Source organism: Salarias fasciatus, chromosome 2, assembly GCF_902148845.1.
Source record: "Salarias fasciatus chromosome 2, fSalaFa1.1, whole genome shotgun sequence".
Classification (NCBI taxonomy): Eukaryota; Metazoa; Chordata; class Actinopteri; order Blenniiformes; family Blenniidae; genus Salarias; species Salarias fasciatus.
The window spans coordinates 28,812,217-28,829,863 of NC_043746.1; the positions used below are offsets into that span (position 1 = coordinate 28,812,217).

The 17,647-nt window shown below is 45.6% G+C and overlaps 3 protein-coding genes across 15 annotated transcripts in view; 1 reads left to right on the forward strand and 2 right to left on the reverse strand.

Moving 5' to 3' along the window:
• Positions 1–17,647, forward strand: part of ctso (cathepsin O) — an 81,617-nt gene that overhangs the window by 11,007 nt on the left and 52,963 nt on the right. The window contains exons 7-14 of one of the 9 annotated variants that reach the window (XR_003932687.1): positions 186–278; positions 424–1,003; positions 1,448–1,725; positions 1,972–2,058; positions 2,384–2,451; positions 4,367–4,507; positions 8,068–8,152; positions 8,220–10,123. Coding sequence is in view for 1 of the 9 variants with exons in the window: in XM_030107112.1 (XP_029962972.1) it covers positions 186–278; positions 424–458 (128 nt within the window). In the remaining 8 variants the exon portion in view is untranslated. The other 8 variants (XR_003932691.1, XR_003932688.1, XR_003932686.1 and 5 more) reach the window with 8 other exon arrangements.
• On the reverse strand, positions 1,606–6,702 carry tdo2a (tryptophan 2,3-dioxygenase a). Its single transcript, XM_030102943.1, has 12 exons — positions 6,695–6,702; positions 4,941–5,046; positions 4,755–4,845; positions 4,380–4,450; positions 3,814–3,941; positions 3,534–3,720; positions 3,316–3,423; positions 3,079–3,190; positions 2,914–2,971; positions 2,365–2,444; positions 2,042–2,132; positions 1,606–1,759 (listed from the first exon to the last, which is right to left on the reverse strand). The coding sequence occupies exons 1-12, from the start codon at positions 6,700–6,702 to the stop codon at positions 1,606–1,608; spliced, it is 1,194 nt and encodes a 397-aa protein (XP_029958803.1).
• The window catches only part of LOC115399588 (teneurin-3), a 154,437-nt gene continuing 146,994 nt past the window's right edge, over positions 10,205–17,647 (reverse strand). For all 5 annotated transcript variants that reach the window (XM_030107072.1, XM_030107062.1, XM_030107056.1 and 2 more), the window contains 5 exons: positions 17,329–17,564; positions 16,350–16,646; positions 13,411–15,022; positions 12,935–13,065; positions 10,205–12,349 (listed from right to left, as the gene is read on the reverse strand). In XM_030107072.1, the coding sequence (XP_029962932.1) occupies positions 11,597–12,349; positions 12,935–13,065; positions 13,411–15,022; positions 16,350–16,646; positions 17,329–17,564 (3,029 nt within the window). In that variant the 3' untranslated portion in view covers positions 10,205–11,596. The remainder of the gene's footprint in view (positions 12,350–12,934; positions 13,066–13,410; positions 15,023–16,349; positions 16,647–17,328; positions 17,565–17,647) is intronic.

Sequence of the window (17,647 nt, forward strand, 5' to 3'; positions counted from 1 at the left end):
TGTGTGTGTGTGTGTGTGTGTGTGTGTGTGTGTGTGTGTGTGTGTGTGTGTGTGGGTGTTACACAAGAATATGAGTATGATTATGTAAGGATCTAAAGTGGCTGCAGAGAACACACACACGGTATCAGTGGAGGTCCTTCACCCTGTAAATAATTCAGTCCTGGAATGCGTGTTGTGTGTCTCAGGGAATATACCCTACTGGATAGTGCAGAACTCCTGGGGAACAACATGGGGGAACCAAGGCTATGTTTATATCAAAATGGGTGGGAACATCTGCGGTGAGTTTGATCCTTGCTCGCCGTCGTTTTCTCTTTATTATTTCATGTGTGTGTAGACGGCCGTGTCCACGGCCGCCCCGGTGGAATAACGCAGCCTCCTCCTCCTCCTCCTCCTCCTCCTCCTCCTCTTCTTCTTTCTTCTCAGGTATTGCCGACTCGGTTGCAGCCGTTTTTCTCTGACAGGATGGGGGAATCACTCCGTGAACACATGAACCACTGCCTGCCTGTGTTTTTTGCTCCAAAATACAAATCAGTCGTCTGTTGGAGTTGTTGTTTTTTTCACTTTTGTCACTTTATTAAACAGTTCACATTTACAAATAAATCACTTCCTGTGTTTCGCATTAAATATACATCACTGCAAAACAGCACTAATATGAACAGCCTCACTGTACAAAATGCTTCTTAAATACATGTTGTTGGTGACATTCATGTCTGTACAGAGATTACGTCAATCACTGCACGAATACATAGAAGAACCAACATATCGCCACATAAAACACTATACAGACCTCCACAACAGCTACATTACTATGTACAGACTGATATCTTATCACTGATGCTAATGTTTTGGGGTTTTGTCTTTCTCAGCGCAGTGCCTTCTGATGGCGGCGGTCTGAAATGACCTCACCTCGCTGTTAAGGAAAGACATTCCAGTAAAAAACCCCTCGTCATCCCCAAAGCTGTGCCAGCGCGCCGGGTTTGATCGCCGACGGCTTTGTTTTCAGGTCACTCTAATGTCATTTACATAATTTGATTGAGGAAACATCTAAGCAGCTCTTATCGAAGAGCCATCTGCGGCACTTCGTGACTGGCGGTCAAGATGAGAGCAAAGTCGTCCAGATCGGCGCCGCCATTAATCTGCCGCGAAGACAATGTGTCACGTGCGCCGTCATCTTATTACTTCCCACTTTGTTTTATTTGTTTTTGTCTTTCTTTGCTCGAAATGTACAAACTTTACACCTGTTGTTTCTCAGTATTTACATAACCAGTGCATACACGTCAGAACAATCAACCATTTACATTTCTATTCAAGGATTTCAACTGATTTAAAACGTCAAATTAAATCACAGCACACTCTAAAATGTTTCTCTCATCGCAATGAGTTTTTTGAATCACTGCATTTGACTGTAATTGAGTGTGTCCAGGTGTAACTCAGCCGTCTCCTACAGCAGGTTGCATGGAGCCGTTCGTAAGCCGGACGGATTGATGGATTAAAGAAAGCAGTTTCTCATGCCTCGCAGGTAAATCTACCGTCTCTGAGCTCGTGAGCCTGCGACATGAAGGAGGCGCGCTCCGCCCACGCGGACGCCCCGCTGCGAGGCACGCTCTAGTCTGAGTCCTCGCTGCTGCAGTAGGAGCTGTCGCAGCACTCGGCCATGTACAGGAAGGTGTGAACGTTGGGATTCATCTTGGGCACCCAGTGGCGAGGCACCAGGAAATTTGCCAGGTTGAACAAGTCCACAAACACTTTGTAGCGGTCACTAAATGGGGGGGAAAAAGAAAATAACACGGGGGACATTGATTTATCGCTGCACTTTCTGAGGAACTTAAAGTGCAGCTCACATATATCCTCGCTAAATAAAGTTTGCATTACTTCAGCTTTAGACGTGCTGCAGGGAGTGACCGTGTGGCAGGCTAATTTAGATAAGAACAGTCAAACTGAACTGTACTTTTTTTTTTTTTTTTTTTTTAGAGAAATGAAATGAAGCGGGGTGTGTTTGCAGAGGGAAATGTGCCATCATGAGATGAGAAGTCGGCGTTACCTGACGGTGGATCTCAGGTAGTGGTATCCAGACGAGCCGCCGGTGCCAGCTTTGCTGCCAATCATCCGGTGCACCATGCACACATGATTGTCTGTCAGGAAGAGAAGAGAAGCAGCCCTATTAGCAGTGTGCAATCAGAAAACTGAAAAGCCAAAGAGAAGAGTCCTTCGCACTAAGTTGGAGTTTAGTAAAGTTTCCAAAGTGTTTTTGTGTTGGTCGGACGCTGTCCTCAGGCAGGAATATGAAAGCACAGCTTTCGGTCTTTTTCTTCTGCAACTTTTTGCTGCCTTGTGCCGTAACTCTGTGAAGCTTCTCGTACTCACATCTCCACTTTGTCATCAGGGTGTCAATATCCATGAGGGATGTGAGCAGCTGGAAAGGAACCTGGAAGCGCGGCTCTTCCCTGAAAGGTAGGAGGGGGTTTGATGTGTTACAGATGCCGCTCTTTGAAAGCGACTCAGCTCGACTTGCTGCGAGATGAGAGCGGCTGTCACGCTCTCACCACGAGCAAAGTCTCCCACTTATCAACTTCCAGATGAACTCTTGACTTTCATGTAGCCTTAATGAGTCCCCTGTGATGTTAAGTCCTGACCAAGCAAACCTTTAAAATCTCTCTTTTGCAGCTGCTTCTTTTGTTGTCGTTGCTGTTTCAGTGTCATGTGACGCAGAAGGGCTGTCAGGGTTTCAGAAATGGGTCTCTGATATGGAAATGACGCGTGGAAACCAAGATATGCTTAAATTAGGCGTCCCATTGAAGCCGCGTGCAGCTCTCAGGTGTAAAAATGCATGCTTATAAAAATAGAAAGCAAATACAGTACCAGCACGCATTAAAAAGTAAAGAAATGTTGCAAGAAAAAAATAGATGCACATACCTGTAGAAGTAAATCATCAGGGCGCCTTGCAGAGCCTTGTAGGAGAGCCGCCTCTCACCTTGTTAGGAGAAGCAAAAATAGCTTAAAAAGCAGCATTTTTTATTCACGGATGTTGCATGGCCTGCAGGTGAGAGGTGGCAGACGGCGTCTGATGAGAGCAGCTACCTTTGCTGACGAGGTGGGCGTGGCGCTTCTCGTCAAACAGAGACGTGAAGACCTCCTTCTGTTTGACCAGCTCGGCCATCAGTTCCTCCTTCTCCTCGCCGTCTGACATTTCCTTTCAGAAAATAAGCCGGAAAATACACCCATAAATATAAATATAGCCTCTGTCAATCACCGGGGCACTCCGGGGAGAGTTACACACAAAATGAACCGAAGGCGTGAGCTCTCCGCTGGCTTTACCTGGATCTTCTTCTCCTCCTGATTCAACCCATCAAAGATATTGATTTCCAGCATTTTCCAGAAATTAAACCCGTCCTCCTCCAAGCCAGGAGTTCTCTCCAGCCACTCCTGGAAGAACAAGTGAAGGATTTTTATTTTTTTTTTTTAATCAGAAGAGTGAAACACGTTCCCTCTGTCTAATGAGCAGATTCAGGAGGAAGACGTGGCGGAGGCCTGACCTCCACCAGCTTCAGCAGAGTGGGCTCCTTCTCCGTGGCCAGCAGCATCTCGTTCTCGTGGCCCTTGAAGTTGTCCCTGTAATGCCGTCTGTTGTAGGGAACCCGCAGGTTGTCGGGGACCCCGATTTTATTTTCCAGGAGTCGAAACTGAAGGCTCTGGAAGCCGGAGGCTGGAGCCAGGTATTCCCTGAACGCAGAGCGAGCGAAGCACAGAGTGAGCCGAGTGCAGCTTATAAAACTTTCAAGGCCCCGGGGCCGCGGTTATTTATGAGTTATTCACCTAAAGTCGAAAAAGTCCAGAGCCGTCATCGTTTCCAAAACGGCAAACTGGTCCACTAAGAGTCTGAAGATCATGACGATCCTGTGGATGCGGGTGTTCACTTTCAGCATGTTGCGCTCGTCTCGGACCTGGAGGATGAGCAGAGCGGGGAGCTTTCACCGTTTTCTGTCTCCCGATTCAGTGACTTTGGACAGCAACCAGCCTGACATGTATAGAATAATCCTGAGTGCAGATACATTTAGCAGCTTAGTGAGAAACTGGTGGCATTGTGAGAACGTGTGAAGCCACAAATTGTGAAACATGCAGGATTGTGGTCAATTTTCTGCAGGCTGTTTTTCAACCGGCGCTTTGTAAAAAGGGTGAAATTACTGAAGTACTTGTTATGTGTGTCTCTTTCAGGAATAAAAAAGTTGTTACGGCTCCACTTTTGGATTGAATCCTTCACACCAATCTGAATTTCGAGGCACAAAATGTTCTTTTCTGCTCCACGATTACCTGAGAGGAATCTTTTTATGTGTGATTCATGTGAATTTCTCTGCCTCTCTCGCCACAGAAATGGGACTTACGTGTCCGCTGATGAAGATCTCTCGCACCGAGTCCAGCTCGAACAGGATCTGCTTGAACCACAGCTCATAAGCTGCAATAAAACACAAAAGGTTAAAGCACCAGTGGCATTTTAATGTCTCCTTACAAGGTGAACACACACACACACACACACAGCTGTAAGCAGGTAGTTTTTTCTTTTTTTTTTTTGGTGTTAAAAAGTCATTCTCTGATGAAATTAAATTAATATTTGGATTCCAAGCAGGCGGACGCGTCGACGCAGGCCTCTTTTAATCTGCCCGTCTATTAGCGATAAGGCCGGATACAAGATCAAAGCTGCAGTTACATTTCCTTCAGACAAGGACGAGCAATCGGAGCAGCGCGCCGCCGATTCTTACCTTGATGAGTGACGATGAAGAGGTGTTCATCGTGGATCTTATTGCCCTTCAGCTCACTTTGCAGGACTTGAGCTGAGATTACTTTGTCCAGCTGAGGACGGGAGAGGCAGAAAACACACATTTAACATTAAACGCCGAAAATAGTCGAAGGAATTAAAAATAAAAAGTGTTGTGTTGTTGTTGTACCTGCAGGTACACTCCGTAGTTGATTCCTCCTTTACTGGCCTTGTTGACTCCGGCCTGAGCGGGATCGTCATCCTCTTCTGTTTGAGGAGGTTTGTTTTTGAATAACCTGCAGGATGAAGAGGAAGAAAAAAATGAAGATCTTCAAGAAGTCTGATGAATATTGAGAACAATCCTACAACACAAAACCAAAATGCTAACAAAATTCTTAGATCTGCTTTTTTCCTTAATTTTTTTTTTTTTTTTTTTTTTTGTTGGGATGAAACTTAAACGTACAAATGCTTCTTCTCAAAAAACGGACAACCGCTCATGACTTTGTCCCAAATCCCGTAGCAGCAGAAGATGTTTTCAGGTCCCTGGAATAATATTTACTAAAACCGTCCCCAACACAATCCAGGTTTTTAAAGATTTGTTCTGTCCAATCACTCGGGAGCATCCCGTTCCCGTCCGGCCCGCCTCTGTTTGTCCCGTGGACTCACTGTTTGCCTTTACACGCCGCTGCCTTCTGGACTTTGTTTGGCACCCTAGAAGAAAGGTCACCCGGCCCTTTTCACATGACAATAAAACAAATCGCAGCGCGTCGCTCTGTGGAGTCCATCGGATCAGCGGGGCCGTCGCATCTTGTTTTAGATTTTGGGATTTAGGAGGTGAAACGTGTGGCCGGAGGCACAAACAGCAGATAGTTATCAGCTGATGGCTGTTTGGATGCCAGTGTCTCGGTCGCAGGGTATCTGCAGTGTTTACACTCACAGTCACTCTTCGTATGTATATATCAAACACACTCCACTCCGTTACATAAGCTCTCGAGAGCAGTGGACCTCTTACGAAGGAGCACACACACTTTTTAATACAACATCTGAATTTAGTTAAACTTTGTGGATCAAATTCCTGTCTGTAAATGTTTGCTGTATTTTGGTTCATTTGCTTCTTTCTCTGAAAATATATGAGTCACTTTTAAACCTTTTGCATAATATTTAAATGACTCATTCTTTATTTTTTTAACTTTCTTGTGTTCTATTCAGTGTGGAGCAGTGCTTGAATGAGATTCCCTGTTCTATTAACGTCACTCCAGAATTTTCCACATAGCCTGAGCATTTCACCAAAAAAACACAAATAGCATCATTTCACATGTGATTCTGCAGGTCGTTGGACTCGTCTGTAAATATTTGCGATGTGGTTAATATTTAATTCATCTCAATGGAGTCTGAACACAATGTATTTCTCATGAGCAGTGTGTCTCGTTTGCGTTTGTTGTGCAGATACATACGCACCTGTAGAGCAGAGGTCCGTCCTTATCTACAACACACAAACACACAAACACGGAGCTTTATTTGTCTTTGGGTATCAGCTTGTCTCCGTCTCCCACCTGAAGCCACCTTAGAGTCACACTGGATGAATTATTTTGGAATAAACAGTTAACCCAGTTTCGTCAGATAAAAAAAAAAACACCCTCCGCCCTCCGCCCTCTCTCTAAATCTCCCCCAGATCATTAGCTCCCTCTCTTGTTTTTCACCCTCTCTCTTTGTGGACTGGAGTCCCATCAGCCTGTGCAGCGGTCCTCGGAAGATCAGAGGAACGATAACAAGCAGCTATTTCTGAATTGGGACATGCTGCAAACCCAGCACGATCGGGCCGGGCCGGGAGAGCAGAGACAGCCCCCACAATGCTTTGTTCCTGCTCCCGTTTAGCCCGGGCGAGCGGGGACGAGGGCCGCCGCCGCATGCTAAGGACTCTACATTTTCAAAGCTTTAACCAACCTGTCCATCTGGCCGACGGGCCGCACGTGTCTTTACGTCTTATCTCCAAGGTCTGCGCCGGTCACTGATTAAAAGCAGGCCGGGACTCGGCCTGTCTTTGTTTTTACGGCCATGCTAAAGCCTCCCATTAAAGCCAAATGATCTTCCTTTCTTTGCTCCCGCAGTCCTTGAACCCTGCAGTTATTCTTTCCCTGCTGTACATACGTTTTTATCAACTGGCCCGACCGCCATTGACTGACCGTCCCTACATCAAGTTTGTGTGTGTATGGTGTATGCGTGCAGTAATTGTGATCTGGACTCCCTCCAGCATCACATTTGACCTGTTTTAAACTCCAATAACACGACACGTGTATTAATGACTTTCATATTTTCATGAGTGCACTGAAAGAATCCATATTTTCTTTGAAGTGTTCACCATTTGCTTGGTGGTTTGGCCTTATTTGGAGCCTCTTGCGGGCTGTTTTGGCCCACGGGCCTTATGTTTGACAGCTCTGTGTTAGAGTTTGGCACAGCGATTGGCTTCAGGCTTTGACGATGTTTCACCAAACACTGTTAGAACTTGAATCCAATCCAAACAGAAAGTGCTCATTTGCCACCGAAGTGTTCTGGTATTGAGAATCGGACTTGTTTGCTTTCCTGTTTTAATTTGAAGGTTTTTATGCAGGAGCCACGCAGTGTGATCCCAACGAAAACAATAAACGCCAACAATGATGAAGTTTCTAATTTTATAGCAAAATTATGCAGGTTTATGTAGAAATGTGACCATTTATTGACACTGTTTCTTTATTTATTGAAGCAAAAGTTATTCTCCCCGCCTCGGCGTTTCCTTTCACATTAAAGCGATCGTTGCCTCTCAGAACTTTTGCAGCTTTTAGCTTGCATGTTTTCACAAACTGTCTCGTTCGGTGCGATGCTGAGGCTATTTACATAGAAGTACGGCGGTACTCTGCAGAATTATGTGGAAATAAACATTTTAATCCCATTTTTAATGGACCTCAAACAGCTAGGATGGCTTCAAATGCAAAAAAAAAAAAAAAACCAAGCAAAAATGAAAAAAAGTCCACAATACTTGATTATAGTGCATAAATTTCAATAATGCAACATAAATATTTAATTGAATATCGAAAAAAAAAAACCTTTTAATGTTGGCTTTATTCTCTTTTCATGGAAATATAAAACACGTTTTGTGGCTGCAGGCAAATTTATTCAGTTATAAGTCAGCAGAAGCAGTTATTTTGGTCACAGACGTTTAACCAGCTTTCAGCTATTTCCTATTGTTGCCATTTATCCTTTAGTTATTAGTCAGAGTTGCGTTTTGACCGCTGTGCGTCTGTCTCTGCTGATGGTTTATCTTTATTTTCCCGTTTCTCCAGGCCATTCTGGACCAGATTCCCCTCTTCAGTTGGCACCTTTTGGTCTCGTGAGCCACGTGTTTAACACCCGTGCTGCCTGCTGAAGGTGAGGATGAAACATTTACTGTTTGTTTGAAAAATCTCCAAACATTGGTGTTTTTTTTTTTTACCAGGCCTGATGAAAGACGAGTAATGGAAATATGGGCCTTTAAATGTTTGTTGTCCTTGGAGGAGTGATCAGGTATGCTTTCAATTCACCACAACCTCATTAGAGAACTCACTCTGTTGACTATTTCATGTCTTCATAATTATATAATAACCTGGGCTGATGCTCCTGATTGCGTATTTCGAGCATCACGTCGGTGATCGCTGCGTTTGTACCGATCGGTTGGCTCTGAATCGCTGCGGCTGTGATCCTAACGTGTTTTCGCTTCGCCGGAGAAGTTGAACTTCTGTCGCTTCCTTGATGTGCATCTGCATGCACACCCCGACCCGCCGGACGAATTCCAGCTCCGCGCAGTCAGAGTGGAGCGTGGTGTGGCCCGTGGCTTTCTTCTGGGAAGTAATGTGTGTCCAAGCCTGCTCTTGCAGATTGTAAAATCATTTCATGTTTGGTGGTGAGATTCCATATGGCTGCCTTCTACAAAAAAAAAAAAAAAAACAGAAAAAGATTGAAGAGAGACTCATCTGAATTATGCAACATGCTTGATTTTTTTTTTCTATTGCTCTGATGTGGTTATTGCACAATGATTGTGGGTCTTTGATGCTCTTGCGGAGTCGTGCCATCTCTTTTATGTGAGCCTTTGAAGTAGGCCTAGTTGCGCGGCGTGGCGATGCGGCACGCTGTTGCCTTGGCACTGCCTTCTGTGGTCACAGTGTGATACTGCAGCGCCTCATTTTCATATCACCACTTTAACTATTCCATTTGACGCCTCTTTCAATTAACCTGCAAGAGTCCAGAAGTGTTTTTTTTATATATATATATATTTTTCCTCCTCCAAACATTGGGCTCACTAATCAGTGGAATTTGACTGAGCTGTTTGAAGTCGGAGCTCAAAGCGGCAGTATGTTGAGTTTTATAGAAGCACAGCGATGGCTGCTGTAGTGAGACGCTGCTCTACTTTGAGATAGGCAGATAAAACACGCCGCTCTGTGATTGGACGACTCTGTGAACTATGCACTTTGCACCACTAGGGAGCATCAGAGGACTTTTAAGAGAATGGGGGATTTAAATGCATCATATTAGACTCGGCCGAGTGTCTGTTCGGGGTCTTTTCTGCAGGGCCTCCACTCGCTCTGTGTTGATATATCAAAAACAAATGGGCCGGCTTGAAGAAGTTCACTGTAATTTCACTGTGGAAGAACAATAGACAGGCGCTCACTGGGGGTCTTTAATAAAACATTTCATTACGAGTCGGTGGTGAGGGGAGGTGGTATACCCTCAGGGAGTCTGATGAGAAGACATGAATGCTGGATTTGAAGAGGAGCAACATTCAAAGAGATGTACCTTTGTGGAGCTGAACATGTCATAAAACATTTGGAATTAAAAAAAAAACAACATGTAAAGAATCGGGGGGGGGGGGGGGGGGGGGTGCTGCAGCACTTGAGAGGTCAGAAACAACAGCATAAAAGAACTTTTGAGCAAAGAATATTCTGGCTGGTATTTGGTTTGAAATGCTGTTTGAAGTTTACCATGAAAAAGAAGCTGCGTTCAGACGACGGGCTTGTTTTCAACTGTTCTGTATTCCATCATCAAAACGCCGGCAGGCTTTGATGAGCAGCACTCCACAGGAAAACTGATCACAACTCACACCAAATTTAAACAATATCACATGCTCTTAAAGTCTTCTGCGAACATGACGCCGGCCGGGAAGTTTCTCAGTGGAAGTTAATTCCAATTAGAATTTCTTCAGCTGCAATTAACACACGGCGGTTCAAAGCCGGGCTGCGCTTGTCTTCTCGGGCTTCGCTTTGGAGCGGAGAAGACGTAAAGTCGTTGATGTAAAATGCGATTATGATGATTTTGGAAAGTGATTTGTGTGTGTGTGTGTCTGTGTGTGAATAACCCCACCAGCTTCTCACCATAACAACTTTGTTTTTTTTTTTTCCTCAAATCTCTTTCAAAGTTTGATTCTTGAAAAAACAAGACAGCCAAAAGAACCCCAACATCATTTTAATCCATGAGTGCATTGAACATTCAAAAAAATTAAACCTACTGAGCACATGGTTGTGATCTATATTTGGATCCACTGTAACCTTGTTTATGTGAGATGGGTTCATGAAATATTTGTGTTAATGAAATATTCATTGGACAGGAAGCCAAGTCAAAAGGCATTATGCCCAATAAACATTACATTTAGTGGAAGTAATAGTTGACTGCATGTTATAGATACATCACCACTTGTAAATACTCGTCACCACATGCACAAGTTTCTGGTAATCACTTAAACAGAGCATTGTGAAGAAGGCCCACATCGGCCGTATTATCAGGAACGAAGCCTCAAGAAATCCGACAGAGCAAAATAAAAAAAGAAAAAAATCCATGTCTGAGGAAGATCACATAAAATAAAAAGAATTAAAAAAAAAAAAAGAATTAAAACCAAAAGCAGCGGGACTTTATTTATGTATAAACACAACATAAATTACTGGTAATATGACTAGTACAGACATTTATTCAGTTTCTTAAAAAAACGCCATAAAACTCTTGCATAATTTACAAAACATGGTGTCCCTGTGCTATCCGAGACACGGCGGTGCCTCACTCCCCCTCCCTCCCCCCCCGAAAGTTCCTCAAACCTTTTGCAGTCCTTTTTTTTTTTTTCCACAATGAATATTGGGTACTTAAACATGTTTCTTTTTTCCACTTAAAAGCATCTCAAGGAGAATAAGACATTTTTGATGTTTACAGTGCTAAATCTGGAATACATAGTGGTTGTTTTGTGAGAATATGTCTTGTATCAGAAGTCTCTGATTTAAAAACAAAAAACAAAGAAAGGTATTTGCTGGAGGCTCCTGCTCGCTGGAGGACAGTGAACCCCCGAGCCCGGTACTTCTAGAGAAGTGCAGATATGCATAATGTAAACATTTCCTTTGCTCTGACAAAACTCTGTTGAGCCAAACTTGTCTTGATGAAACATAAAAAAGGAAAGAAAAAAAAAACCCATAAAACACCTAAAATAACTCACTGGTTCCTCAAATATATGACTATTCCTCTGCTTGAGAGTCCAGAGTCCAGAAGGCTTGTGCTACAGAGGATCTGACCTGTAATCGCCGTGTTAAGGCTCGGTGTCGTCGTACGTTTACTCTGTAGTCTGCAGGTCACAATGCACAGCATTGCTTTTGACCACTTCTCTTTTTTCCACCCTATTTATTTTTTTATTTTTTTATTTTTTTTTCCCTTCTTTTTGTTGAATTTCTTTTATTTTTTTTCTTACAAAAACACATTGACACTCAGGGTACATATAAGCAACTATCGATTCCAGTTGCGTTCAATTTGTTCGCCAGTACGTCTCTACCAAAACAAAGTCTCTTTGGCAGAATTTGCGCCTCGTTACCTCTTCCCGATTTCACTTTGCCGAAGAAAGTGGATGTTATTAGTGCTATCCGCTAATTCTGGGTACTGTTCAATCGATAACACGAAGTACCCGTCATACCCCAACACTTTGCCGCTGCTGAGAAGCTGCCTCTTCTCCCCTTCTGTCCAGGGGCGAACCCCCTCCTCGCCGTCTCGCACTCGCTGCTGCTCCCTCGCCCACGCGCCGGCCAGGGCGCGCTGGCGCGCCAGCTCCACCACCCGCGCCTTCTCCTCGTCCACCGTCGACCCGTAGCGGATGTGGAAGGCGAGGGCGCCGGCGCGGATCTCCACGTCCGCGAAGCGGCGAGTCCGGCTGTCCATGACGGTGGTGGACTGGGAGACCGTCACGTTGATGCCGTTCTCCAGGGTCTTGTGCCCGCTGGTGAGGTGCATGGCGGCGAGGTCGGCGTCCGGCAGGCCCGGCTTGACAAAGTAGTGCGTGTCCCGCCCCTCGATGGTGAAATGGAGGTCCTCCAGGTAGAAGGCGTTGTTGAGGATCGTCGCCACCTTGATGCAGTCCTCGCTGGCCACGTTGAGGGTGTGAGTGTGGACGCTGCCCTTGTAGATGGCGAACATGACCGCCCTTCCGATGGGAGACATCGCGGCCGAGAACCACAGCCAAGACTTCTCACCCCTGCGACCTCGAGTGAGATGGACCTCTGGCAGCCGCTCGAATGACAAGAGAGAATGCGCTTGTCTGGTTACTTCCTGCTGGACCCCAGAGATAGACTGTAGGGAAAGTGCAGTGAAACGTTAACGCCCGAACATGGCAGAAACCGACTCTCCAGGCCATTTAGAACCAGCTACTGCTCTGCTTCACAGAGTTTCACATTCACGTTCAAGATAATGGTGTTTTCAAGCCCAGTTCTCAGGCCAAAAGTAGATAAATCCCCAATGACAAATTTACAGCAACACATTTTGTGTTAAGGCCTGAGACCAAAGGAGCCTAGCATAAATAGCATCAAAAGCCTGTTTTAACACTAGAAACACCAAAACATTACATATAAATTTAGACAGCATTAAAATATGTTCTGCCGGCAACCAAAGCTAGGCAGAGGAAGGAAGACGTTTGCTTATTTGTTTATTATTATGCAAATATGGTCCAATTAAAGTTGATATTCTGTGAAATACATAGCAATCCAATTAGGAGATGGCAGCTTCAAAACACTGAGGTAACAGAAAAACAACAACAAAAAAAAAAAGTTAGCATTTTTTTGTACACTGTCGTGTCCTCGTCATCTTTACTTTGCTGTTCGTCTTGGGTTTTTTTTTTTTTTTTCTTGAACGTGTGGGAGAGACAGTAATTTGACTCACCGGCAGATCGTCCCAGAGCTGGCTCTTCCGCAGCTCGTAGGACGGCATGCTCAAGTCGAACTTTGGAACCGGGAACCCGGGGATGGTGTTGTGAAGATGAAACCCAAAGGTCACCAGCCAGCTGTTCACATCTGGAAAATGGAATTTAAGTGTAAAGTTTTGACGACTAAACAAACCAACGTGTTAAAACACAGTTCATTTGAACGCCGAGCATATGGATGACTTTGGCTCTTCTAAATCTTAGAAGTATTTACCAGTAAACAATGATGCATAAAAAATAAACAGACACACTGCGGATTATGAATTTGATGCTTGACCTTAGAAGCCAATTAGCAGAAGAATTAATTAGACACATAATTAAGTGAACCAAACAAAACATCCAAACACAGTTGGTTTGAGCTTTTTATGGGAAATAAGACTAACTTTGTTTAAAAACCCGAGAAGTTATAATTAGAGGATTGTGAACTCGTGTCTACCTGCGACATACTCTCTGACTTCGTGGACCTTGCTGATGGGGTTGTTATTTCTGAACATGTAGAGATTGAAAGGAGCTGGCTCTTTGCCCACTTTCTTCCAGGAGGAGACATCTGGAACCGTCCACCTTCCGGACATTATATCGTAATCCTGCTCCCCGAAGTGCAGCAGCTTGGTCAGCGGATCGTACAGTCCTCCATGAAATCCAAGCACGAGCTGGAAGTCTGGGTTCGAATCAAAGTAGATTTCGCCGTATGCCGTGTACTGGAGCTGCTTGACCAGGAGGCCGTTGCTGGTGAAGACGGCCAAAGGTGTGCCGGTGTTATCGCAGGCGATGTAGAACTCCTCCCCGCTGCTGATCTCCATAGCAAACAGATGGCCTTGCAGGTCATAGTAGAATGAAGTGATCTCTGAACTGGAATGGTTGTATACATGTGTTATCCTGGCGGGGTAGCTCAGATCTGCATAAAAGTACTGCAGGTGCTGGCCCAAGCTGGTCTTGGTGGAGACTCGGCGGCCTAATCCGTCGTAGCGATACTGAATGGTCCAGCCGCTGCTCTTGCTGTAGACCCGCACCAAGAGCCCCTTCGAGTTGTACTCAAATATTTCTGCCCCCCTCTGACGGAGGAAGCCGTCCTCGTCCATCCTGTACTGGATATCTCCCAGGCGAGTGATGCGATCCCTCAGATCGTAGCGCAGAGGCAGAAGCCTGGCGCTGTTTCCGGCGTTCAGCAGGTGCAGGTTTCCATTCAGGTCGTACGTGTAGCGCCACATCACCTTGTCGTTGAGGTACACCGTCTGGAGCTGGCCGTCCACGTCATACTCGTAGCTGTACTTGGTGGTGTTGGCAAACGGGCCGATCTTGATCTCCCGCTTGGTGACCCTGCCGACGTCGTCGTACTGGAAAGTAATCCAGTACATGAGAGAACGGAAGATCTCGTACTGGATCTCCTTTATGCGGCCGTGTGCGTCGAAGTGCTTGGTGTAGGTCATGACTGCGGTGGAGATGATCTGGTTTATGTCGTAGTAGATCACCCCAAACTTCCCAAACTGCTCGATCTTCCCGGAGATGTCGTCAAACTGGTACAGGTCGATGGGCAGCGGCGTTTCGTTGATGACGCCCTGCACGCTGGTGACGCGCAGGCTGCTGTCGTAGGTGTAATCGAAGCGAGCGTTGACCATGCCGTCCTCGCTGAAGCGGAAAATCTGCCGGTCTACCAGGGGACCGACTTGGCGGTAGCGGATGGAACAGATGAACCCTTCGTTCTGCAGGTTGACGGTCTTCAGCACGCCTGCCGTTTCGTCGTAGGTGAAGCTGACCCTCGTGCTGTCATACAAGATCTCTGACAGTTTGTTCTGCCGCCGGTACCTGTACAGCACCCGGCGGCCGGTGCCAAGGTGAGCTATTCTCAGTAGGAGGCCGTCTTCGCTGTAGTCCACAGCAACCGAGGCATTGCTCTCCGGAGGGTGATAAAGGTTTCTATAGTAACCCACTGAACGGATGGTCTGCATGGTGTAGCGGGCCACGCTTGGCATGGTGACAGCAGAGAGCCGGTCCAGAGGGTCGAAATCAAATATGTATTGCCTCTGACTGTGGAGCAGGAGAACCATGGACTGGAGAGGGGAAAAAAAGAGAGCAAAAACGGATCAATTTGCATAAAATGTCTTCATAATGTATGTGTAAAGCAGAGCTAGTGTTGCCCAAGTGTATAAATGTTCTGCCTTGAGAAAAAGAGACAGGATGCATTAAAAATGTAGTTGATATTGTTAAGTATCACTGAGGCAGCAGCTGCCAGCTTCCCACTGTCTTTTCTGTTTAGATCACCGTGTGGAAAAATACTGAAAACTGCTTATTGATGCCGACCGCTCTGTAGAGCTTCGGCCAAAAACATTTAGCTGACATTGCAGAGGAGAATTCATACATTTAAACATGCTCGGTTGATGATAGTCTAGTCCAGTGTTTATTTTTAACCGCCCGTCACACGGAGAGGCTTGTTTTAATTAATTTACACTTTGCAGTTTGGAGTGGGACCTGTCAGCCCTAGGTTTACCACCCCTGCCGTTAAAATGTCATAGCCAGTCATCCGTTGCTACACTGAGGTCTCCGACGCTCCCTGAGCCCTCTGTGTTACTTATGTCAGAGTGTTGACATGGCCTCTCCAGGTCACGCAACGGAAAGATGCAGTCAGGAGTGGCTGAGGAAATCTCTGCATGCTTTTTTGGCTTCAGAGTCTCTGTGCAATCTCAAACTCCACAGAACAGCTAAAGAATATTTATGTGGGAGGGATGGAGGGAGTGACACAGCAAAAAGGCTTTTGCTTTTGTTTTGTCTAATTTTGAATGAGCAGTGGATGTTTTTATGAGCCATAAAGACTGGTTATTGGGAAAGACGCTATTAGTATATTAAAAAAAGAAGCGAAAAAGGAAAGTTAGGGACAAGAACTTTGTTTTTGCATCAGCAGTCGGCATTACCGATTTTCTGCTCTGAGAAATGTGAAGGCAGAGACGGTCATCTCTCCGACTGTGTAAATCATGGCGTGGCGGTGTTTCCCTTGGTTAACCCTGACATATAGTTGGAGAGCTGTTAGACACACCGCGCTGCGTTTTATCTGGCTGCGCCGTACCCTCTGAGCTCACCCGCGAATTCTGATGACTGGCTTGAGTTATAGCTGAGAGATGCTACATCCCGATACTCCTGTGGAGGGAAACCAACTGGACATTTTTATATCTAAGGCTTGTAAATGATGCTCATAAATTTGCGGTTAGCAGGTAGCGATGATTACTATGTGCTTGGGAAACTGAAGATGGAGATTTTCTGAGACAAAAAAAAAAAGAGAAAAGAAAAAGAAAAGCGTGGCTCTTCGGGGTGACCTCTGCCTCGACACATGCCAGGGTTTTGATTTATCCTGTACGGATGAAGGCAAGCCAGCTACTTCCTCACCTGCTCCAGATAGGTGTAGCTCCATATCTTCCCATCTGCAAAGACCCTGGAAATCAGGCGGCCCTGGCTGTCATACTCCAGCCTCTCGGTGGTGGGTCCTCTCTGCAGGGCGCTGATTTGCCCGCTGCTGGTGCGGCTCACATTAACGGGCAGCAGCTTACTGCTGGGCACCCAGAGGACCGGGTGGCCTGCGGTGTCGTATATTATCTTCAGCAGGAACTTCCTGTGATCATCGTAAATCTTCTCCGTCCTCAGGGTGCGATCATAATCAACAGAAAGAATGTTCCGTCCATTTACCTGCGGGAAAGATTAAGCTTTAAGAACGGGCGAGACAAAAAGCTCCACTCCTCCGGTAGTGATCGACGTGTATAATTAATGAAGAAGGTGTAAAATTAGCGACCGGCGCCCGCTGATTACACAACAGTGCAGTTCCTTGAAGAAGTTCTTGGTTTCGACATGGCTGTTCTCTGTCTGAATGGCTCTTTAAACTGTATTCACAGAGATTAACGCCCCCTTCACGAGGCTCATTAAACACAGAGACACTCTGGCGATTGTTCAGGTACACTTAAATTACTTCCTCCTACCTTTAATGGGGACAAAAAATTACTGCGATACGAAGTAACGTTGAGCCCGTGAAGTACTGTGAGTCATAAATCTGCATCAGATTATATTATTGGTAGGAGGAGTACGAGGAGTTGGACTTCCACAGCAGAATACTGATAGCTCTCTGCATCGGGATGAATGTGGAGACTCATAAATTTCAATGAAAAGAATTAAGTGCCGACACATTTTTCACAAGGTTATTATAAGGACAGGAACATGACGACTGATGTCAAATCCGGATTTCACGCAACCTGCTCGGTTGACCAGTTGGAGCCGGATGCAGAACTGACATCTGGAATGTGTCATTCATCACTGGATTGTGCTGCGAGAGAGAGAGAGAGAGAGAGAGAGAGAGAGAAAGAAAGAGAGAGCATACCCGCAGCTTTCGTCCAAACACGATAACTTTCCCCCTGGCTTGTTCTTTGCGGAAGCGCCACTCCACCAAGTTTTGCCCGCTCTCCCCTGGCAAGCTCATGTTGCGTCTGGCTACAGTCGGGTTGGCAGCACCTGCCAGGATGTGGGGCTCTGTCTGATAGTGGGTGTCCATCCCGTTGGCGTAGGTAATCCTCAGTGAGTTATCAAAGCCCACTTGATAGCTGCTTCTACACTGGTCTGTTGATAATTTAAAAAAAACACACACACACACACAGACACACATCAGAACAAAGGAAATACCCATTTCACACCAGGATTAA

What these genes read in the sequence shown, in the direction of transcription:
- tdo2a (XM_030102943.1), bottom strand. An exon ending in ACTACGGAGTGTACCTGCAG is followed by an intron (nt 4,846 to 4,940) that starts GTACAACAACAA and finishes TCCCGTCCTCAG; the next exon opens with CTGGACAAAGTAATCTCAGC. An exon ending in CGCCCACCTCGTCAGCAAAG is followed by an intron (nt 2,972 to 3,078) that starts GTAGCTGCTCTC and finishes TCTCCTAACAAG; the next exon opens with GTGAGAGGCGGCTCTCCTAC.